General features: G+C 43.5%; 1 protein-coding gene across 1 annotated transcript; it reads right to left on the reverse strand.

The window, feature by feature from the left end:
• Window positions 1-3,880: 3,880 nt before the first annotated feature.
• Window positions 3,881-23,194, reverse strand: LOC146062677 (actin-like protein 6A). Its single transcript, XM_083174741.1, has 14 exons — window positions 23,139-23,194; window positions 20,965-21,041; window positions 19,652-19,796; window positions 18,873-18,967; window positions 15,730-15,827; window positions 13,640-13,734; window positions 12,285-12,391; window positions 11,924-12,013; window positions 11,781-11,842; window positions 11,573-11,687; window positions 10,213-10,293; window positions 7,611-7,706; window positions 6,888-6,977; window positions 3,881-4,942 (listed from the first exon to the last, which is right to left on the reverse strand). Exons 1-14 carry the CDS (start codon window positions 23,143-23,145, stop codon window positions 4,862-4,864), a joined length of 1,239 nt encoding a protein of 412 aa, XP_083030867.1. The 5' UTR covers window positions 23,146-23,194; the 3' UTR covers window positions 3,881-4,861.
• Between the last annotated feature and the right edge of the window lie 1,470 nt (window positions 23,195-24,664).

The raw sequence follows: 24,664 nt of genomic DNA on the forward strand, positions 1-24,664 counted from the left end.
CGTTTTTACATTCATTTTATTTTTATGCTGAAAAGGCCTATAACACACAACCCTTGCCTTTCATACATACGAGTACACTAATCTGTATGTATCTGGCTATCCATGTATCTGCATATATAGTAGTTTTCTGAAAAATGGTTCTTGTCACCAGTTGTGCATTATCTAAGCTACACTGTTAACACACTTACTATCCTTTAGTCCTGTCACAGAAATTTTAGTAGCTGGATTACCAAATAAGTTGGTCATACCCTCTTCTGTGTTAGGATAAGACACATCAAGCTGAACTTCTTCCCAGCAGATGCAAGAGACTGGTGCATCATTCTAGGGGGAGGGGTATGCAATGAGCCACCGCTATTTCCGACGGCGGCGGCTTCCTATTTATTGCCATTAACAACAGCATTGATGCGAGATCACAGCAGAACGGGCCCGACTTCAGAAACTGTCGGGCCGATAACGGACGGGGATTGTCGTTATCTGGGCCGCAGATCGACAATCCACGGCCGTTTTTGCGGCCATGCCCCCTTTGCACTCATTGGCAGGCGGGGCATTGAATCCCGTCTGCTGTTAAGCCGCAAACGGGCCAGGATCACGGCTGTCGGTGGGGATCAACAGCCATGATCCCAGATTGCATACCCCCTAGATCAGTGGTTCTCAAGTACCCCCAACAGTGCACGTTTTCCAGGTCTCCACACAGAATCACAAGTGCTATAATTAGCTCAACCTGTGGATCTTTTTAAATGTGCCTGAATAATGAGTGCACCTGCCGGGTGACCTGGAAAACGTGCACTGTTGGGGGTACTTGAGGACCAGGGTTGGGAACCACTGCCCTAGATCCATGGAGGGCCAATTGTTACAATTACCCATATGGAGCAATATACCCTATGTGTGTAGAAATAGTTTACTATTTAGAGCTGCAGTGAGATGTGGGTACTTATCCACATATGAAAAATTGGTACTTATATATTAGTTGGGCGCTCACTATAGTTAGTACGCTCATACGACCACTATCCATGTTGCCGTGGAGTGGATTTTATATAGTGTGTCGAGCGGACGTGGAAAACTAAGCAAATAGCTTAGTGGGCGCCTAACTAACATATAAGTACCGAAAAATTTGCCAAGCAGAAAGAGACACTGTGCTAAAATACTAAAGAACAATTTAATAATTCATAAGAATATAATAATAATAATAATAATAATTATAATAATAATACAAAACCGTTACATACAATAAAAATAAATAATAAAACGAATCCTCCAGGAGAAATATTCTGTGGATGCTGACGGGAGAACCCCTGATGATTATAATGCTACTAATTAAAGCAGTTATAGTCCCAAAGAGTGAGGTTATTTACAATTAGAGAAATAATGGATAAGATGCAGTTCATGCAGAGGCTCAAAAAGTTTAAGCAAGCAGAAAGGACAGTTGTTAGTTTTAGTCTAGCCTGCTTAGGCTGGAATTATTGCAGCATTAAGCAAATATGAGCAGATGAATATAGGTGCTATAGTTACCACTCCTTTAGATGATATTTGTGGTTATAGCAACGTTAGCACCATTATAAAATGAATACAGATGGACACCTGTTGTTTGGAGATAATAGTAGGCTCCTGTCTCCCGGCTTTCACTGGTTAGCACTCCAGACTGGCCATATCAGGGTCTGCCTACCGGAACGGGGTCTCCAACAAGATTTCCAACAACTGGTGCCTGAAAGAAAACGATCCAACACGTTTCTCCGGCTTCTTCAGGGACTATAGCTGCTTTAATTAGTAGCATTATAATCATCAGGGGTTCTCCCCTCAGCATCTACAGAATATTTTTCCTGGAGGATTCGTTTTGATATTTATTTTTATTGTATGTAACTGTTTTTTATTATTATTATATTCTTATGAACGAATTATTAAATTGTTCTTTACTATTTTAGTGCAGTGTTTCTGCTCTGTAATTTAGATAGCTATGCACAACTTACATGGAAATAATTGTCTATCTCCCTGTCTTTCCCAATTCACACACTTTATCCCCAGACTGAGGGGGGGGGGGGGGGTATGCAATCTGGGTCACGGCTGTCAGCCCCCGCCGAATCCGTGATCCAGGCCCGTTTGCGGTCTGATCGACCGCAGAAAGACAGACTGGATTCAATGTCCTGCCTGCCGCTCAGCGCAAAGGGGGCATGGCCTTTCTGCGTCCGAGATGTTGATCTGGCGATCTGCGTCCGGGATCGCGACAATCCACGGCCATTATCGGCAGAACGGGCCCGACCGCTTCTAGGCTGTTCTGCCGTGATCCCGCTTCAATGCTGTCGCTAAAGACAGCATTGAATAGGGAGCCGCCGCTATTTCCCACGTCAGAATTAGCGGTGGCACATTGCATACCCCCCTGAGACTTTATGTGGGTGCAATTAGTCTCATTTTAGATTGAATGGGTGACATTTCTCAATCTACTCTCTGGACTGTGCTGGAACACCTATCAAACAGGTTGATCCAGTCTTGTAAGGCTTATGGATTTCATAGGGGATTTTTTTCATCACAATACAGCAGTGTCCTTTTACTTATTATTAGTGGGGACATCTGCTGCTAAGCCCCTGGGATGACTTGTAAACTCTGGAATAGCAGATACATTTATAAATGACTAGGTGATGTGGCCTGGTTTTAACTGGGTAAAGGTTTGCTGGGAGGAACATTTTGACCCTTTTCTCTCCCTTAGCACCCTTTTCTATGCGCACAGGGAGTTCACCAACTTTCATATTTTCAAGAGCACAATGGTGATGCATTGTAAATGGCGACAGACATTCACCACGTACCTCCATATGTCAATCCCGAATCCCAGGATTACAAAAATGGGGTGGAAATGGCTTCTCTAATTGACAGTTACTGGGTCAATGTGAACAAAACAAGGATATAGCTCTACAGGTACAAAAGATAAACACCAGTATGATCAACACACTATTTTATTTTTTATTTTTGTACGGTTACAAAGCTTACTGGAGGGTTGGGGGGTGGGGGGAATCAACAATTTTTTGGTGTTGAACTAATGAAACCTGCCGATTTCAAACAAGATTCTTATTACTGTAAATCAGTAAATAGCCTGAGAAATATGCTTTTTATCAGTGACTAATGGTTTCATAATCTAGATTTTTCATTTATGAGTATCCCCTCCTCTCAATTTGAAATATCCACAGTACTTACGAGTGGAGTGGGAGTGAGCGGTATGTCCTTATGTGCGTCCTAATATTAAGGAGTAGCGGAGAAGTAGTGTGCAGTCAGGAATCGGGTCCCTCTGTGTCTGGCTGCTGGCTGTGTGCTGTCTTTGGGGTTCCCATTAATGCCTGTAGGACTGTTTCCTCCACCTGTGTCAGTACAGAGCAGATGAATGCTGAAGTCTGTGGGCAGTGTGGGTAGCTCCCAGTGGATTGCTGGTGGGGCAAAAGCATGAGGAGATGCTGATGACCCTGCCGATGGAACCGGAAGTGACACAAGGTGGTTAGTCTCCATGGCAATGGGAGACTTCTTTTTGCGCCATTTCAAATATTATTTTCAAATACCCCCAACCGGTCTGTGGTGTACCCTCCAGGGGTAGGAGTACCTCAGGTTGGGAACCGCTGCTTTAGGCCAAGACTACAGATCTGTTTAAATGCTCTGGTTGTTGGAGGAATCATCATCTTTTTATTTGAAAAGTGTTACAGAAATCTGCATCCCCGGACAACCAGCGTTCCAAAGCACTCAAAATACAGTTGCACATAAAACAAGGGAGGATGTACAGATAAGAGTCAAGGAATAGGGACGGTCCAGTCTATTCAGTCTGAATTTAGTGATGAGGTATTTAATCCATTTTACATTTTATTTATAAAAGATGAAAACAAAGGTTTGACTAGCGTGAGAGGGGTTGGGATATTTGGTCAACAGCATGTTGGTCGACAAGCATTAGGTCAATATGGGGAAAGTTCGATAGGTCAACAAAAGCATTAGGTCGATAATCAAAAGGTCGACATAGGGTTTTTAACTGTTTTTACCCGAATGTTGACACAGTCGACATGGACACAGTTTCCAGGGCACCGCATAGCTCGCTTCGCTCGGGATTCTTCGGGCACGGTGCCCACACTATTTTATTCTCCCACCACACCCTTGTGGATGGTAGGGCATGAAATGCTGCCTGTCGGCTCAAAAAACTGAAAAACCCACTGTCGACCTAATGACTTGACGACCTAGACCCATGTCGACCAACATACTGTAGACCCAATGACCGTATCCCCGTAAGAGTGCCAATGGCATTAAAGAAAGACGCTTCTAGAATGTTCCAGAAAACTCCTCATTAGTCAAGAAACAATGATAATCAGGGCACAGGTTGATATAAAAAAAAATTCACCCACAGGAATAAATTTTGAATTTTATTTTGTTTTATAAAACTATACAAGAGACTACTACTACTGAAAATGGATATAATTTCTAAATAGATTTTGATTAAACCACATATTAACTAAATTAGAACAATGCTGATATGCTGTGTAAACTACAGAAGTCATTGCTTGGTTTCCTATACAGCTATAAGGTGTATTCAATGCTATGGCGGCGAGCAGTGCTACTCCCTTCACTCGTCGTTTCCACCTCACTGGTTCCTTTCAGCGATGTGGAGATGGCGAGTGTGGCCATCAAAACGGTGGGGCTCACCACAAAATGCAGCAGACTCTCTGCATTTGTGGTGGACCTCGCTGTTTAAGGGGATCGGCGAGGATTCTGTCAAAACATTGAATACAGCAAGGGGGTCGAAAATAAGCCATCCTCGCTGTAAAAAAAACCCCTTGCCATCGCACTGAATACTTCTCTATGTCCGATAAGAAGCCACGAGAACTGTGTGGTGGTTTGGAAGAAATTAGGGGAATTTTTTGCCCACACACTGTTTGCCTCCTTCTTCATAGTCCTGCTTTGTAATCCAGTTCTCACTGAAGGTTTCCTGTTAAAAAAAAATAAAACATTTAAATACATAGGATAATAATTCATACAATAATATAACAAGGTTCTTTTATATGAGACCTGTTGTGGTAGTGAGAGAAGATCTTACAGAACATTGCCTTTTAGATCCTGCAGCCTGAAATGTCTCTGTACACTGCTTATAATGCTCAATTCTAATCATAATCTGAGAATAGTGACATTACTAATCCTCTATGCTAGATGCCATGCTCAGCATGTGTTCTTATTCTATAAGTGCCTCGGGGCAATTGCAGGGTTGCCCTGGGTTAGTGACTCAGGATTCTTAAGTGCATCGGTTTTGATCTGGTAGTTCAAACCCATTGGCAATTCCCCCCTCCCCAACAGTAAACTTGCTTGAGGTAGGCAAGCTTGGGAGAAGTGCTGCAGAGATTACTATGATGATCTATGCAGTTTTCTTAGGTTTAAAAGGTTAGAAGAATAAAAAAAAATAATAATAATTGCATGGATCTCTGCTCAAACAAGGCGATAATTGCACTTTATGGAGGTTATTCTGGTTGACTCAACCGCCCACCCCCCCTCCCCTCCCTCACACGCCACAATCCCCTGCACGGCTGCAAATGGATGTTTAGCATAAACATCCGTTCGCAGCCTTGGGTGCGGGGGAGAAATAATTCTGTGGTGTCTCATATCTACGGGCACCCTGTGCGGGAAGTTGGCAGGCAGCTGACCGCACCCATGTCATGGGGAAATTATCATGAGAACGCCCAGCATTTTCATGGCAACGCCCATGAAACGCTGGTCGTTCCCATGGGCGGATTCCCTGGCCCGCCCCCTGATGGCTCTGTTGTGTACGAGCACCCGGCTAATCATCGTGGCTGCACATAACTAACTATGCGCATGCATGGAAAAACGCTCCCCTGTGAGTACGCGCAGGGGAGTGTGTCATTCAGAATATAAGCCTATAAGCACTGAGAAACTGAATATGGGTTCTGTGTATCCAAGAGCAGGTTCACAAGGAGAGCTTACTTGTGAAACAAAAATGAAAGTAGTACCAAGAGTGAGTAATGTCAGTGAACATGTAATATATACAAATTAAGAGTTTGAACAAGAAGACGTGTGCAGTAGGGCATGTTAAGATCAAAATTCCTTCCAATGAAGTCTGAAAGTGTCAACACAATGAAGTAGCAGCATTATATATTACAAAACTAGTCCAAGATTGGCCACTATCCCACACGTCTAGCAAACATAAACCCTGTTACATATGCCACAAGATGCGCAGACTTCTACTGTACGTTTTGGTTTTAATCGATTGTCATCAGGCAGCATTTAAATGAAATAAAAATAGGAACTAGCTGGTTAGTCCAGGGTCTCACTGGTATTACACATTGGGGGTTATTCAGACCTGAATGGTTTGCAGAGACCTGCAATCATATAGCCGCTGCCCCACCATAGTGAAATCCCGCCCTGTGCAAAGCTGCAACTGGCTTGTGAAAATATTGCAGGTTTTCGATTAGCTGCAAATCGATTCATAACTTACCATCAAATGATTTTCCCAGTCTGTGCAGTTTGAAAGGAGACTTACTCGTACAGTACAGTAGAAACAGGCTGATCAGGGCCAGAGCTGATATCACACGACTTTCCTTCAAAAGCCTGGGCACGTCTGCATTTTTACTGACAATCCCAAAAAATGGACAGGTGACACCCACAAACGCTGCCTTCCTGTCAATCAACTTGCGTACAACCAGCATTTAAAAAATATGCAGATTATATCACCGTATGGCCTCGCACATGCATACTGCAAGCCGTATGCATGTGCAGTCATTCGCTTATCGCTCAGCCTGCGATTTTGCAGCAAAGCTGTCAGGTCTGAATATCCCCCACTGTCGTCAGGAATACAAATTGCATAATAAAACAATACCGCGCTCTTTATCCTAAATACACTATATACTGTATAGCTATACTCTCACCAAAGCAGCTATGGTAGAGCCGCCACGCCAAACACTAAGTCTTCTCCTTTGTACAGCTATCTCGTTTGTGAACATCCTTAGCTTCACTTTCTGAAATAAAAACAAACGTTTTATAGTGTTAAGTATATTGCAGTTTTGCCATTTATTTTTGTGAGGATTAAAGGTGCCCACACACGCACCGATCCCGGCGATGCTATGCGATGGGGTGCGCGCTCCCGCGGCACCTCATCGCACAGTACAAAAAGTATGTGCTGCACATACTTTTTGTACTAGCTTTTTATCGCATCGCATGCACAAGGCATACGATGCCATGCGATGTGTGCTAGTTAAGCACAGAACGCACGCCGGGATCGATGCGTCTGTGGGCACCTTAAGAATACGTAAAGTACTGTACATAGTGAAATAAAACTGCGTATCATCTAGTCTTATGTATAATTAACAAGGGACACTGCCCTGGCTATGGTGGGCTCAAAAAAATATGTATTTTGTGCACTTTCCGCATGGGGCAGCGTTACATTTACAGTAAACAATACTATAGATATGAGAAATGGATATAAAGCAAGTAGTGATGCATCTCCATTATGCAACCTGATTTAAAAGGTAAAAACAAACATTGGAATTTTAAAGGATACGTGCACCATTTATATAAATGTTCTTGGTTACATTTGCAAAATAGACCCCATGAGTTTATTTTCCTACAGAAAACAATGGGCAAACACATACCGGTGGTATTTTGCTTGAGAGTTCACTTGTCAGTCTGGCAGTAAACCCCTGTAACAAGCTATTTCCTCCTGCTACCATCACAGTGCCATACAATTTCTGTAACATAAAATGCATTATTACTATTACGATACATATTAAACACACTGTATATTATTGCAATATGCACGGCCATCATTTCATTAGTTATGTTCCAATCATTCAGACATATGAGAACATTGTATGTAACCACATATCTGATATTTGTCATAAACCACAGTGCAGAGTGTAAGCTGGGGAATGCATAATATACCACTCTCTTACATGCAACTCTGTATTACCACCCCCTCTATGTAACTCTGTATTACCACCCCTCTATGTAACTCAGTATTACCACCCCCTCTATGTAACTCAGTATTACCATCCCCCATCTCCTCTATGCAACTCTGTATTACCACCCCCTCTATGTAACTCTGTATTACCACCCCCTCTATGTAACTCAGTATTACCACCCCCTCTATGTAACTCAGTATTACCATCCCCCATCTCCTCTATGCAACTCTGTATTACCACCCCCTCTATGTAACTCTGTATTACCACCCCCTCTATGTAACTCAGTATTACCGCCCACTCTATGTACAGTAACTCAGTATTACCATCCCCTCTATGTAACTCAGCTTTACCGCCCCCTCTACGTAACTCAGTATTACAGACCCCCCTCTATGTAACTCAGTATTACCATCCCCTCTATGTAACTCAGTATTACTGCCCCCTCTACGTAACTCAGAATTACCGCCTTCTCTATGTAACTCAGTATTACCACTCTCTTACATGCAACTCAGAATTACCACTCTTACATGCAACTCAGAATTACCACCCCCTCCACGTAACTAAGTATTAACACCCCTTCTATGTAACTCCGTATTACCACCCCCTCTACTTAACTCAGAATTACCGCCCCCTCTATATAACTCAGTATTACCACTCTCTTATATGAAGCTAAAGGAGCCCATACACGGTCCGTTGTGTATGGCTCCGTTCTGTACTATGCGATGCGCGCTCCCGTGCATCACATAGTACGGTACAAAAAGTATGTGCTGCACATACTTTTTGTACTAGCTATACATCGGATCGCAGTGCATGCACACTGCATGCACTAGGGATGCGATCCGATGTGTGCTGTTTAAGCACACAACGGATCCGATTAACGGACCGTGTATGGGGGGCTTTAGTATTACTAAAATCGGTACTTGTGTAGTTTCACAGAAGCACTGACCGTGGATCGCATTGCATGCAAATCGATTGCGATTTGCCTACAATTTGCATGCGATGCAATTTAGCATACCCCCACTATCCATGTCAGCCCAAAGCGTAGCAGGCTGACGCGGTACGCATCCTCTCGACCTGTTCATACCCCCACTATACACGTTGGCGTGCAGTTGATTTTATAAAGTGTGGCGAGCCACCGAGCCCGCAGCGTGGAGAGCGGACACGTAAAACAAGCCCGAAGCGTGGCGAGCGGACGCGGAAGACACGTCAAGTAATCCACGTGCGCTCGCCACGCTTCAGGCTCGGTGGCTCGCCACACTTTATAAAATTAACTCCACGCCGACGTGTATAGTGGGGGTATGAACAGGTGGAGAGGACACGTACCGTGTCACCTCACGGGGCAAGCTTCAGGCTGACTTGGATAGTGGTGGTGTGCTAAATCGCATTGTATGCAAATCACATGTGATTTGCATGCGATCCGTGGGCAGTGCCACCGTGAAACTACACAAGTACCCTAAAATCATATGTTTTTTTGTGTTTCACGTGATGGGACATTTTATAAATAGTCTCCAAATAAATTAAATGGCTTTGTACTGTAACTACGGCAGCTCCTGTGTATAGAAGTGTCATACGAATACCTACAATGTATATTGAAATGTGGCATATATATACATAGTAAATAAATAATAGAAGCTATGTATATTAGACATTCCCTTGAACTCCCGAATAAACTGTATAGTGCAAACACATTTTACAAAAGATATCATCAGTGGCCACATCCAGTAGTATAACTGTCATTGATGATATCTTCAGACTGAGCTGCACGCACAGACAGGACATCGCTAACGACCCACGAGGGAGCACATCGGTAACGATATAGTGCATACAACACTAGATGATATACTGGGCTGAGTTGCCCGGAATGGGTAAGGGTATGGGAATTTGGAGTTAAGCACAATGTATAGTTAGTTTAGGTATAACAGATGGATTCAGTATTGAATCCCGGCGTTCAGAATCCCGACGCCGGAATCCCGACAGCCGAAATGCCGACAAGGGGGGGGGCGTGGATCGCCCCCCCTAGCGGGCTTGCTGCGCTCGCCACGCAGCGGGCCCGGTGCCTCGCTACGCTCGGCACGCTAATTTATTCTCCCTCCAGGGGTGTCGTGGACACCCCAGGAGGGAGAATGTGTCGGTATTTCGGCGGTCGGGATTCTGAACGCCGGGATCCCGACCGCCGGGATTTTAACTGCATCCCATAACAGATATGCTGCAATCCATAATGACAAGACAAATTAGGTCTGGTAGATACATTTTCACAATGTCCTAAATTACACTTTATATAAAATAATACACTTACTGATTCAATGTTATTGTCACACTTTCCAACACTTGTCTTCACAATATGACTAACACCAAGCGCAGTGTTGTCAGACAAACCCTGAGAGTAAAGGAAATGCTTGTTACTATTACTTACATATAATCTTATTGGCTCTTAATGCTATGTGCCCACATCTTACATTTATCTCTTGGCAGCTCACATTTTGAAACATAACTTTACCATAACACATAACCTAATAAGGTAATCACATCATACATAACCAAATAAGGTATATACACCTCCAAATACATCATCGATATACTTCCTTGCACTTTAGAAGTAAGGTAAACACATCATACATCACCAAATAAGGTATATACACCTCCAATTGCATCATAGTCATCCTTCCTCGCACGTTAGAAGTCACAGGTAATTACTATAGCTTTATAGGTACAAATTCCATGTGATAAGGAGATCATTAGTAAAGCAAATACCACCTGCTTGTGTTTTACTCTCAGGTTACAATTCTAAGCGGTTGAAAAACCTGTCAATTCTGACTATCAATAACAAGGGCAGAATAGGATTATACAATGCACTGGTTACCAGCCTGTTAAATTACAGAACATCATAACAGCGCTGGCGGCTGTATGTACATAACCGAACAAAGCAACACTTGGATTGCTCCATTGGCCGCCATTTATAACAGAGGATGATGGTAAATACTTCAATTTACTAGTATATGACAACTGAGTAATAATAAGTGAGAGGATATATGGCTAGTTCACATCCCATATTGGCACACTGTACCCAAACCCCCACAGCCAGGGCTGGCTCTACCATTAGGCAGCTGCCTAGGGCACCAGGATCTGGGGGGGGGGGGGGGTGTCTATGAGGATCCTTGTTGTACTTAATGCAGGTGGCATTAAGTACCCCCATACTTTCCCCTGAGGCATACTTCCCTGCTTTGCTATCCCCTCCTCATTGTACTATATTGTGAGTGTCAAATGGGGCCTCCAGGGAAAGCAGGGGACTTACCCACCTTCCCAAGGTGGGACTGGGAGGACCACCCAATTTTTTGAGAGCTTCCCTGCCATTCCAGAATATTTGTCAAGTATGCCTTGAGGGGTTGGAAAGTGGGTATTGGTGGCAATATTGGGGAGAGGGGGTGGAGTAAGTTGAAGTTTTGCCTAGGGTGCTGTGAAGCCTTACACCGGCCCTGCACACAGCAGCATGACTCTTGTCCATTGAATGGGCCCTAGGAAGTGGGGCCCACTGGGGGATTTCCATGTGGGCCAATCCAACCCTCTATGAGGATCTTGCCCATAAATAGCTCAAACCCTTTGTCACTTGTCATTAGTCATTATCTACCTTTCAGGGGGGAAAAAAGAAAGAAACTGACCTTAGCAGCGGCGGGATTAAATAAAACCTCTGGGATTCTTAGTCGTTCAGGACCAAATTTATAGTTCGAACCATTGGGGAACTCGTAATGGACAGCGGGCAACTTGGCTGCTATACTACAGAAATGTGACAGGAGAGCTGGCATTCAGTAAGACTGTCATTAATACAATGTAAACCATGCACATTAAAGACTTTCAGATCAAACTTACTTCTCGTGGTAAACAGTATTTGAAACTTGGAGTACAGATGCCTTGAAATCCTCTATGACATGCTAAAGAGAATTATACAAGTAAGTTAATATTTTATTTTCTGTAAGTAACAGTGTTCTATGTAAGAGCCACATTATACTTACATTACACATATAATTATGCCAGGAATTGGTGATATGCGGTAGATTCTCCTTTCTATTCCAGTTGGCTGCTGCACCCACCGGTACTGCTTGCTAAAATATCCCAAAACAAGATCACATATGGGGTCAAATGTAATAGAAAGAGGGAGATTTTAGGAGAGGTTTCCTTTTTTTTTTTTCAGCAGCAATCATTTACACTGAAAAACCCCGCATGATTTTGCCATGCAATTGAATAAATTGATTAAATAGGAAACCTCTCCCAAAATCTCCCACTTTCTGATTCTCACACTCTATTACATTTGGCCCATGGAGTGTGTACGGCCAAGATATAGCCTCATGGTATTTAACAACAAGCTCATCTTACCTTTGAAGCAATCATATATGTGGGGATCAGGTCCACATTCATCTCCTTAAATAATTCTCTACACTGCTGAGTAATGAAGTCCCCACCTAGCTGTGATTTTACAATCCCTGACAATGGAAATGAAATGAAGATAAATAAAATATAAAAAAAACAATCTGCACGGATTAACATCAGTATTTTCTTTTCACGTTAAATCTATTGCAGTTATTCTGTTTAAATAACAATTCTGTTGAAGATAGTTTTTATATTTATGATTTTTAAAACACTATGGGCTCACAAGACAATGTGCCAGTAATATACACAATTCCTAATTCACAATCTCTGTATTTCCCAACTGCTCTTATTTGGGTGGAATTATCCCAATTTGCTTTCATAACAGCTTTGTCCTGTGGTTGGACAGTTGGAAGGAATCTCACAGAACAGCAGAGAACAAGTGGTATATACCAATGGGAAAATGAATGGGTGTTTAAGGGAAAAGTGGGCCTCCTAGCTTTTATCAGTTCTAGGAAGTGGCGGCTCCAGAGGAAGGTCTGCAGCACAGCCAAAAATTCAAATAGGGGAGAAACACCAACTGTCAGTGAGTCAGTTTGGAATGGCAGTGCGTGTGGCTTCGCTATAATTTTGAACTGTGCTGCAGCCCCGCCTCTGGAGCCCCCCTGGTTCTAGGCATAGGCAAATGAAGCCTGCTCAGTGGCCACTTTCTGCAGAATAAAGGGTGGATTGGAGCTGCTTCATGGGTTGGTGACAAATGCTCTCACCCCCCCCCCCCCCCTCCAGAAATCCTGTATTTGCCCCTGCAAGACATGCCCCCAGTGGCAATGACTAAAGCTCCATCATGATGTAGACATGTTGACACCCCTTGACCCAAGTTCTAGATCACAAATGTTGTTAGGCATTGAAGCTGGCAGATACTGCAGCCTCAAGTCAGCATCAATGTTCAGTTTAGCCTTAAGCAAAAAATACTGAAACCAGGTTTGTCACAGGGATCAGTAGTTCACCTCCTGGAACACAACATAGGACAACATAACAATGGTGGCTCAGAGGCTGACAATAAACAAGAACCTTCAGTTGCTTAGCCTTAAGGAGCCCAATCTGTGACCAATTTTGCATTGGAGAACTGCGGACAGCTGTCCAGAATGCTGGAGTGCCCTGGTACAGCACTGCCCTTGAGCACCTGAAATTTGTTGACTGCAACTTCCAAATGCACATTTGCTCTCACTTATAGCAATATTACAGCTCACTTGCGCAACGGAGAACATCAATGCATATGTTTGTGTTTTGTACAGATTGTTTTACAAAGTACATTTGTCATAATGGTGTCATTATCATTGTCAAAGGATAATTCTAATTGTTACCTTGTTGAATAACACGGCCATCATGTACAGGCGTGGCTGTAGTATGAGTGGAGCCACTATCCAACACAAGACCTGTAGATCGACCATTCGCAACACTAATAGTAGGAGTAAAGGAGTCATGTTGTTGGCAGAGCACAGACTTAAAGGGATCCGATACGTAATGCCGGCGGTCGGAATCCCGACCGCCGAATCCCGACATGGGGGGGACGTGGATCGCTCGCCACGCAGTGGGCCGGTGCCTCGCTACGCTCGGCACGCTATTTTATTCTCCCTCTATGGGTGTCGTGGACACCCACGGAGGGAGAATGTTTCGGGATTTCGGCGGTCGGGATTCCAGTGTCGGGATTCTGAACGCCGGGATCCCGACCGCCGGCAAATTGACCGCATCCCACTTAAAGTACAGATGGTTTGTACAAGGGGATACAAATATAAAACGCATGAAGTAAGGGAAGATATTTCATTTGTAAACCTCACACCATTACATATATTGTATTAAACTGTATGTATTGTATTATACTGTATTACATTTTTTTCACATAATACCCCTTTCAGACATGTGACCGGGCAATTAACCAACATTTTAAGGGCCGGGTCATTTTGCCTGTTGCAGTCTGACCCCCTTTCACACACAGAAAATTACCGGGTTAAAAACTGTGAACCTGGTAATTTGCTGAATTACAGGGGTAATTTGTGTAGTATGAAAGGGTCAACCCGGGTCACAATCGGGTCGATGACTTTGGTATAAAGCAGGGTCAGTGACCCGGGATTTAAGACCCAGGATGACGCTTTCACACTACACAAACTACCCGGTAGAACTGCTTCACCCGGTAATTTGCTGTTATGTCTGAAAGGGGTATTAGAGATATATGTAAATGAAAATAGTGGGCACTGAGAACTGTGGCAACTGCTGATATTTTGGCAAATTAGCTGCAAGATTAAATTAGCATTTTTTTTTTAACGGTAAACCAAGTTGCTTTTGTCTTTAAAAATATATGCTTTTATACATGCAGCTATTAAGCTCAGGTGCAGCACACATTTTAAAACTTAATCGATGGTGAGCAACACTACAATGTATGCTACTGTGATTATACAACTCTAATAAAATACAGAAAAAGCAGAGAACCTAAAAAGGCGAAGCGAAAGTAAGGAATGCCTAAAAGAAAGAAAAAAAATACTATAGTAAGCTAAATAAATATTATAGATGCTCAGCAAAATCCTCAGCATGTACTTGTATATAATTACTTTTGATCAGCGAATGTAACCAAGAAGTATTCACATGCCCACTATTCTAATTAATGTTCTGAAGTGAACACGTACATAATATTACACATGTAAGATCTATATATATATACAAATACTTAGGGGTCTATGGAGTATATTTACTAATTCTTGGCAAAAGATAAAGTGGAGAGGTAAAGTACAAGCTCATCAGCTCCTAATTGCTATGTCACAGACTGTGCTTGAAAAAAATCACAGGAGCTTGTTGGCTAGTACTTTATCTCCCTCCACTTTACCCTCTCCAAGGTTTAGCAAATAGACTCCTATGTACTAAGATTTGGGGACTAATACTTGAATGGCAACAAAGTGGACAGAGATGAAGTACCAGCCAATCCGCTCCTTTAATGCCATGTCAGAGGCTGTGTTTGAAAAATGACAGTTAAGTTGGGTACACACTGAGTGATATATTGACCAGTCAATAATAACGGCTAATCTATCACGAGCCCGTTGGTGGGCATATAGCTTTATATGACGTTTGCACTGCAGCACAGCTGATAGCCAAAACATATACAGATATCTTGGCATATCTTGCTGTGTGTGATTTGAAGGGACTGCCAGAGACTAACATTTCAACATGTTTAAAAAAGGGGCAGACTAGATGGGCCAAGTGGTTCTTATCTGCCATCAAATTCTATGTTTCTATATAACTCGGTGGGCACATATAAATGTACGCCCAGCTGTGACATCAGATGGACAATTGGTAAGTGTGTATGCACATAGCAATCGTTAGATAGATCAGTGGATTCACTAAAAGGCTATTGGCCAGGTATCTCTCTCCAAGTCATAGAACCTTTAATAAATAAAAAGGATACGCAGTTAAGGCTGCGGTTTTGCCGAGGTAGAACTCTGGAATATTATAATGCTCAAACATCAGCTCTGTCAGTTTCTCTCTTTTTTCACGAGTATTCCACTAAATAAAAATAATATAACAAACACATTCATTCACTGCAACATAGTAACACAAAGTCTACAATTGTTTGCTTTAAAAAAATATATATACAATTTGCTTACTATGCAAAGTTAACTTAATGTACACTTCTTTTATACGATACCTTATTTGCATAAGTGTAACATACACTGTAATGTATATCTTACGTTATCAGCATAGCTGTGCAATGTAATACAGTAGGGATTCCCCATGGTCTGTCACAAACAATGGGAAACCCCAATTATAAATATAGAAGTGCTAGGGTACGTCTGAGTCACTTGTTGGGTTCTGTAGTAGTTGTAGTGTTATTTTCTGTGTATTGTGTCTAGCCAAGCCAAGGATTATGGATACCTACATGGAATGCAGATGACCCCCTCTTGCCCCAAGACTTATGCCCCATTCAGATGGTGCAATCCAGGGCCACTTTCAATTCGATTTTGACTATATAGTCAAAATCGAATCAGAATCGAACAGTTTTCTTTCGCATTCGATTCCAATTTGATGCTGATGCACACTCCCGTTCAGTCTATATCTAATAGAAAAATAGACTGTGCAGGCAAGACTATATAGTACAGATCTGTTCTATATAGACAAAATCAAATGGGTACACTGTGCCGTGCGTTTTGATCCCGAGGAAAAGAAATCACACTGTGTGTACGGGGTTTTAGTTATACATAATAAACTGGAGAAAAAAATAAATGTGTTTTAAAAATGGATGTGTGCGTATTGTTCCTTAAAGCCGGGTCCACACTAGACTACATCATCTATGAGTGATATGGTAAAAGGATTTCACTTGAACTCTCAGGCGAATGTTATAATGCATACACACTGAGAAACGTCAGTGATATCATCCTGTCCCCATTCCGTATAGTTTATGTTAGCAATACAGGGGCTTACTGTCCCCATTCCGTATCGTTTATGTTAGCAATACAGGGGCTTATTATAGCAGCATCACTTCCTGTACTCTTGGGGACTAGAGAGGCCTGGGTAATCTGTAACTGCCTTGGTAGGGCCCTTCCACATCAATTATATATAAAATCACCCTACCTTTCCCCTTTTCTCTGACATTAAAGACAAATTCAGAATGAAGAAGCACTCTGGATATAGACACATCATGCCTATTCCTCCATGAAGAAGAGGCTTTGCTCCAGACCTCACAACACTTTGGGGTATATTTACTAAAGTTTTTAGAAGTGGAGATGCTGCTCATAACCAGCAATCAGTTTCTAGCTATTATTGTCTAGAAGGTGTTAGATAAATTATAAGTACATCAGAATGTACAGTATGGGCATTATTTCCACATGTACCCCGTTTGTGTCTCATACAATCTTTCACCAAAGGGCTTGTATCCCCTCTCTATAAGGAACTCAGATTATTTCCTGCATACGAGGAGACCTTTGAGAGACACTTGATAATGAAGATTAGTCATACTTACCTACCTTTCCAGGATGTCGGGTTCCCATCCTGACACCCCGGAAGGTTGGGTAAGCCTCCCGATAGCCCCCATCCATGCACGCATCCACCCCACATCCTCCTACCCCGACATGTCAAATACCATAATATTGGGTGTAGGCTAAGGGGGTGGGGTAAAATGATGCAAATTTGCTCATGGGGAGGTGGTTGGAAGTTCCTAGTGTTTTCACCTTGTAAGGGTATCTTTCTGCCATTTTAATATCCTGACTTAACCGTTATCTTGACTTCTCTCTTCTTCTATCTTGACATTCCTCCCATACTCATAAGCCCTTATTCAGATCTGATCGCAGTACAAATTTGTTCTCAAAATGAGCAGGTGGGTCAGATGTAATATGTGCAGAGAGAATAAGATTAGGATGGGGTGTGTTGAAACTGAAATCTAAAATGCTGTGTAAAAATGATGCAGCCATTATTTACCCTGCACAGAAACAAGATAACTCACACAAATCTAACACTCTAATCTATAATGTTACATCTGCCCCACCTGCAGCGCATATGGTTTTACGATTTTGAGAACAAATTTGGGTACTTGTGTATTTTGGCGGCGCCCATCGCATCGCATACCATAATGAATGTGATGGTATGCGATGCGACGCGATTTCGTGCCATAGTGTGCGATGGCATACAATTTTCAAATTGTATGCCATTGTACATGGCATACAATGCCATACGATGCGATGCGATTAAACATTGTATAAGCACCCTAATGGGTGCTTACAATGTTCAATGCACCCCCACGCCCCCCCCCCCCACTATAAACGTGAACCCGAAGCGTGGCGAGCGGCGGCGGTACGCGTCCTACGACCTTTTCATACCCCCACTATCCACGTCGGCGTGGAGTTGAGAATAGAAAGTGTGGCGAGCGCAGCGAGCCACCGAGCCCGAAGCGTGGCGAGCGCAGCGAGGGGACGCGGATACCTTCCCAGGTATCCGTGTCCCCTGGCGGGCTTCACAGGTGTCCGCGTGGCGAGCCACGCGAGGGGACGCGGACACCTGTGAAGCCCGCCAGGGGACGCGGATACCTGTGAAGGTATCCGCGTCCGCTCGCCACGCTTCGGGCTCGCTGCGCTCGCCACACTTTCTATTCTCAACTCCACGCCGACGTGGATAGTGGGGATATGAAAAGGTCGTAGGACGCGTACCGCCACCCCTCGTGGGCTCGCTGCACTCGCCACGCCTCGGGTTCACGTTTATAGTGGGGGGGTGGCGTGGGGGTGCATTTAACATTGTAAGCACCCATTAGGGTGCTCAAAAGCACCCTTTAGGGTGCTTATACGATTTTTGATCGCTTAGGGGGTCAAAATCGCATCGCATCGCATGCCATCGGGTTCATCGCACGATGCTGAAATCGGGCGCCGCCAAAATACACAAGTACCCAAATTTGTACTGTGATCAGATCTGAATAAGGGCCATAGTGATCATAATCCATTATATATGCAAATTACACACCACTTGTTGGGAAAATAAATAGAAGGCCAAGAAACAGTTACACATATCAGGCATATTGGTAACTGACTGGAAATTGAAGCAGTGGAATATTAATCAATTACTTACAGAGGCCTCAGACATCAGCACCGGATATAACTTTGCCACTGAGAGACTGTTATATGTATAGTCTATAATGGCCTGAAAACTGTCCCAATCTTCAACTTAAAGAAAAAGAGATAAGCATGGTGATATACATTGCAACAAAAGGGAAACAAAAATCAACAAAGTTACATCATCTTATACAAACAGAAGTTTACTGTTATCTTTTTCAGTGCAATAAAATCAATGCATGTTGTCTACATCTTATCTCCTGCATAATCACCACATGGAAACATTCTTATAACAGCAAACATTACCCAGCCATAAATCTATGTGTTCTGTTTAGAAAGCATGTGACCAGTGGCATAATATAACCATGTAAGGCAATATGCAATTCAATACAGATCTAAAACTATATTTTACAGAAGTCTGTATACCTTAAAATAAAGTTTATCAAGAACATTGTGATAACCAACAAGCATGCAATCAATAAATTAGGCCGTTATTTTATTCCCCGGGTGTCACCTTAAAGGCCTCCCCCCCCCCCCCCCCCCCCCCCAATTTGATCATAAATAATTTGAATTGGTCCTGGACCACCAACCCTTGGCACCCCTGCAAGTGTCCCGAGGCCCCTAGGGAGCAACGGCACACAGTTTGGGAACCATTGCCCTAGGCTATTGGTAGATCAGGCACTGCTATGACTAATTCCCCAGACCTTGGGTACATCTCAACTGCACTACCTCTGTGGGCAGGACCTTAGGTAAGACAATAGCAATCAGTGCTGTAAATTAAGTTTGACAACTTACTCATTCCATCTTTAATCGGTGAAAATGCCTCAATGTTTTCCTGAGGTACCTCATCAGTCTTAGTATCTATGTAATATTTGGTCTCCGTTGGTGTGCTGCCATCTTCTCTTTCCAGTACTGCACCAATTGTAGTAGGAAAATCTACCTGTTATATGTGAAGGATTAGAAGGATGATGGGTTCCAATTTATAGGACAACAGTTATAAGGTTGACAGTCAATAGCTCAACACCACTTGGTCGACTGGTTTAAAAGTTCAGCAGGTAAAATGTAGGCAGTACTTAAGGTTGACAGGTTCAAAAGATCAACACTTTTTTTTGTGGGGGGTAACCGAAGTTATTCCAACTTTGGCTTGATTGAATGTAGACTTCGATTATGTCTAGTAACCTGTTTCGAGCCCAGTGGAAGTGGTGTGAACCACCTTGCCCGAAGCATGCAAGGGTACAGGTTTCCATTCATTTAGCTCACATATGGTTAAACATACAAAAATACACTAAAATTTACATCAATTTCTCTTTTGACCATTTTATCTTTTCCATGTCGACCTTTTGACTTTGTTGACTTAATGAATGACAACAATGAAAGCAACATATTTCAGTACTACATCCCCTACACTCCTAGAACACTCCATGTTTCTGCGAAGCCACCTCAATGTCACCACCCACATAATACCTACTACATTTTCCAAATGCATGTGTCTATGCATCATAGATGTGCCATAGGGATGGGTATGCGTGCAGTTCTATGTGCCCTGGGTGCTGCACCCTTATAGCCCCAAGGTCCTTGCTTCTGGCTAGCAGGCTGACTGGAACAGGACGCACTGCACGCTGCTTCCATGCTGCCCTGAGCATGCACCCAGGATTACGTAGATCTACCCAGAGCATCCGGTCAGCTCTCCACTTTCTACTACCGTCGGCCCCACCTCTTGTGTGACATCACAGCTGTGGTAGTGAGTTACGCTCCACCGGTGATCTCCTGTACACTTCCATTGTAAATCTGTGCGCACACTATCTGGAGGCATACTTAGCAAAAGGCTCCACTGCCATCAGAATCAGACACAATCTGTCCATCCATATTCCATTAACAGGCTTGCCTTTAGCAATATTCTCTTTATTCATTTGTTTTTATTCACATGATTATATGGATGCCCCAAGACCAGGAAATGTGTCTGGTAATGTTATTATTAGGAGAAATTATATTCATTGTGTGCCATACGGAGATGCTTGCCATATAAAGATTTAAAGAAGGATTTTTATTAGTTTGGTCAGAAATCCAACTTAAAAAGAATGTCTCCAATGCTGAATGTCCTCTCTTACCTTTGGATAATCCTCTCTAGCATAGCCGGCACGTACCGAGTATGAACCAATATCAAATACCAAGGCCGTAATCTCATCTAACACAAAAGAGGAAAAGTGATATTAAAATAGCAAAACATGAAGCTCTCAACTTGCCAGCTGAAGAGGCATTACAGCCTGGCTAATAAGCTATAACTTGAAGAAGAAACAAGGGAGTTATACCCTTATCTTACGGGAGAAACTGAGGAGCTTCTGGATCTCAAAAGCAATCCTGGAAATTATTTAGTTAAGGTCCCAGAATTTATAGCCCAGCTTTGCAGGGGGAAGAGTATGGACTGGTAGGGATTCCTCTTGGACTACTATAGTCTTTGTAAGGTTCTATGTGCTAATGTAGATTGATGAACAATGCAATAGAGGACTTTGGGATCTCCTTGGTGGAAGTGACAGCTGGCTCAAGAGATCTTAAATGCCTGTGGCTTGATAAAGGTCAATATAGTACTGAACTGCAGTGGCATACGCAGAGCCGGTGCCACCACTAGGCAAATCTAGGCATTTGCCTAGGGCGCCGGCCACTGGAGGGCGGTATTTCGCCCCCCCCCTTACCGCCTGGGTACCTGTCCTGCGGCGTATATGTGCGTAAAAGCTGGCAGCGGGGGTCCCTGCAGTCAATAAGAAATAACGAGCGCGTTGAGATTCAGCCAATCAGCGTGCACCATGCGGCCAGTGTTTCCAAAACAGAAGCGCTTCCGCATAGCCCGGCGGATAGCGCTCGTTATTTCTTATTGACTGCAGGGACCCCCCGCTGCCGCCACCACCGCCAGCTTTACAGCGCCGCAGGACAGGTACCCGGGTGGCAGACACCGGGGCGCCCCCACCCGACTTGCCTGGGGCGCTCTGGTGCCTTGCACCAGCCCTGGGCACACGCAGGCTTTTTAGAGGGGGTTTCCAAATGTGATTCAAAATCTCTCTATCTGCAGCATATTGGAGTAAGTCTGGGGGAGCGTCCTGAAAATTGGTCTTTTTATACATTGGATAGTGTATGGAATACAGTATTAATATTTAACTGTACAGATGGTCTATAGTACAGGCTGTTTCAAACATTTAAATAAGATAAGTGGTTAGGAAAAGGTTAAACATATAAATAAATACACAATCATAATAGAACAAGTACTGTATTTTCTAAGCTCACAATCTCCCACTTCATGGTAAGATTCCTGACTCTTCCTCCTGACAGCTACTCTCTGGTCCATTGCGATGTTTGAGGTCTCAGTCCACACATACAGTAAATGTGGTAGAAGAAGATGGTACACTGGGCATGTGCAGCAGCTCTGCTCTGTCCCTTACACTGCATGATGTGGTGGCAGCTCAATTGATCATATTATATACCAGTGCTATTGTTGTCATAATTTAAGGCACTTGCCAAGAGGAGGGGGGTTTCCGTGCAACCAGAAAACCCCCCTGCATTTGCCTATGAACTGTATGTAGGTATAGTTAGATTAACTATATGCGCTGATAACCTGATTGCTATGGCTTCCTTCCTCATAACAAATCACTACCCTGTACTGCTAAGGCATGCAACCAATGCAACCCCAACACTGTTATATAGCTTTATTTTACACGTGTAACAGCCCGCTGTCTATTTACAAATGAACAGTAACTTAGCCTTGTGAACTGAACAATCATATCATTTGTGTTCTATGGTCTAGCTCCATCCCACTGCTCTACAGAGTTTTAACAAACAGAAATAATAGAATTACAATACATCATACTCTAGCAGAAAGACATAATACAATTTATACGATAGGACGCATTGTTTATTGCTATAATGCAAAGCTACATGTATAACTATCGTTGCTGGTGTGCATTTGGCAGGACATGCTGGGAATTGTAGTTTCACAACAGGAAAGCCGTAGGCTGGCAACCTTGGGTCTTTTGCAAAACAAATATTGTCTCTGTACACTCGCAGTTGGTGAGTAAACAATATGTAATGTGCTTTACGTATGTAATTAGTTGATATGTTAGTCTTCTCTGCACATAATTGGTATAGAAAAATGGTTGTTCAAAATCTATGTAAAAATATATCTGTAACGAATAAGCCAACATAATAGGGAAAAGCAGCTATGAGAGAAAAAGGGTTGCATTAAGAGTTTATGGCACTACATAAGAAACATATTATAAGCAAGCGTCTCTCTTACCGTCCATGACTGTACACTGTAATAGTCCTGAGATACAGAGTCACTGCTTCCTGGTAGATCATCCACTGTATAGCACACAAGCCAGTTATATAGCACTATAATCAGGGTCACTCCCACACTACTTTACCATACAAGGACTGTCAGTGAATACACTATATATGGCAAATAATAAAGGCCCTTATTCTGGTTGGTGCGGTCGAGCCGCATATGCGGCTCCGACCGCACCAGACGAATCCCCGCCTACAAGACGGATCGGCACGGCCGTCCGTACACGGACGGCTGCCGATCCGCATGAAAATGGTGGAGGCGTACGCCTCCACCATAGTGGGAGCTGCCCCCTGCATTCGATGGTCGTCGACCATCGAAGGCAGGTCCGCACGCCGCGGCAGCTCCCGCAAGCTGAGACCACACGGACAATCGTCCGTGTGGTAGCTTGTATGGGGGCTGAAAGCTGACATCCGGCGACGTCAGCTTTCCGCCCCCATGAGTTGCGTCATGGCCTCATTACCATGCGTACGCCCCGCGTTTGCATGGGAACGCCCATGAAACGCGGGGCGTATACATAGGGAAATGAGGGCATGAAGCCCCTCATGCCCCTATACGCCCCCTTTGCGGCGTACAAACGTTATGTGCGGCGAATTCGCCTGCACATGCGCAGATTGACCTCTGCGCATGTGCAGACGGAAAACATCGGCGGTACGGCCGCACGCGGGCCGTACCGCACGAACCAGAATAAGGGCCAAAGTCACTGATAAGATATGACGAGGTTCCAAAGACAAAAAAGCAGAAAACATAGTCTAGAGATACAATGTATTATCTGTACAACTCAAGGAGTGTAACTACACAAGAGCAGCAGTAAGCGCGTCTCAGCTTGCTGCATAGTCACAGATGGTAGGGACGGTACCTTAGTTCTGATTGGCCCCTGCGCCAGTTAGACAAAGAAATTGGAAGGAAATCAATGGGTGAAACCATCGATGGTCATCCATTTAATAGTATGCGGACATTGATGGATATTTTTCAGTACCGACTGTGACCATCGATGTTGAGCACACCGATGGCCATCTGTACAGTCTGTTCAGAAGTGGACAATGGAGCAATGGTAGCAGTGGTAGAAGGTGGTCTGGTCTGATAAGTCACAATTTTTTACATCATGTGGACGTGTGTGTGTGTGTGTGTGTATGCTTTACCTGGGAAAGAAGGCAAGCTAGCTGATATAGGGGGTCATACTGGTTTGCGAACTCCCTTGTGCGTTCGTACGGGGAGTTCAATGGTGAAGATCTGTGCATGCACATACGTGAATATGCTTATATTGTTTATGCAAAACATCCATTTACATCGCTGCGGGCATACTCACCGTGTAATGGGGGTGGGTGTTCACACGGCCAGTGGTCGGTGTTACACGGCTCACAAATCGGCAAATTACCACTGCTTTGTGAGCTGTCAATACCTAAATACTATCAAACCGATGGATAATAAGTGAAGTGCGCAGTTTACGTACTGTGTCCGTAAACTTACAACCTTTTATT

The sequence above is a fragment of the Crinia signifera genome, chromosome 3 (genome assembly GCF_055691185.1).
Source record: "Crinia signifera chromosome 3, ASM5569118v1, whole genome shotgun sequence".
Taxonomy (NCBI): Eukaryota; Metazoa; Chordata; class Amphibia; order Anura; family Myobatrachidae; genus Crinia; species Crinia signifera.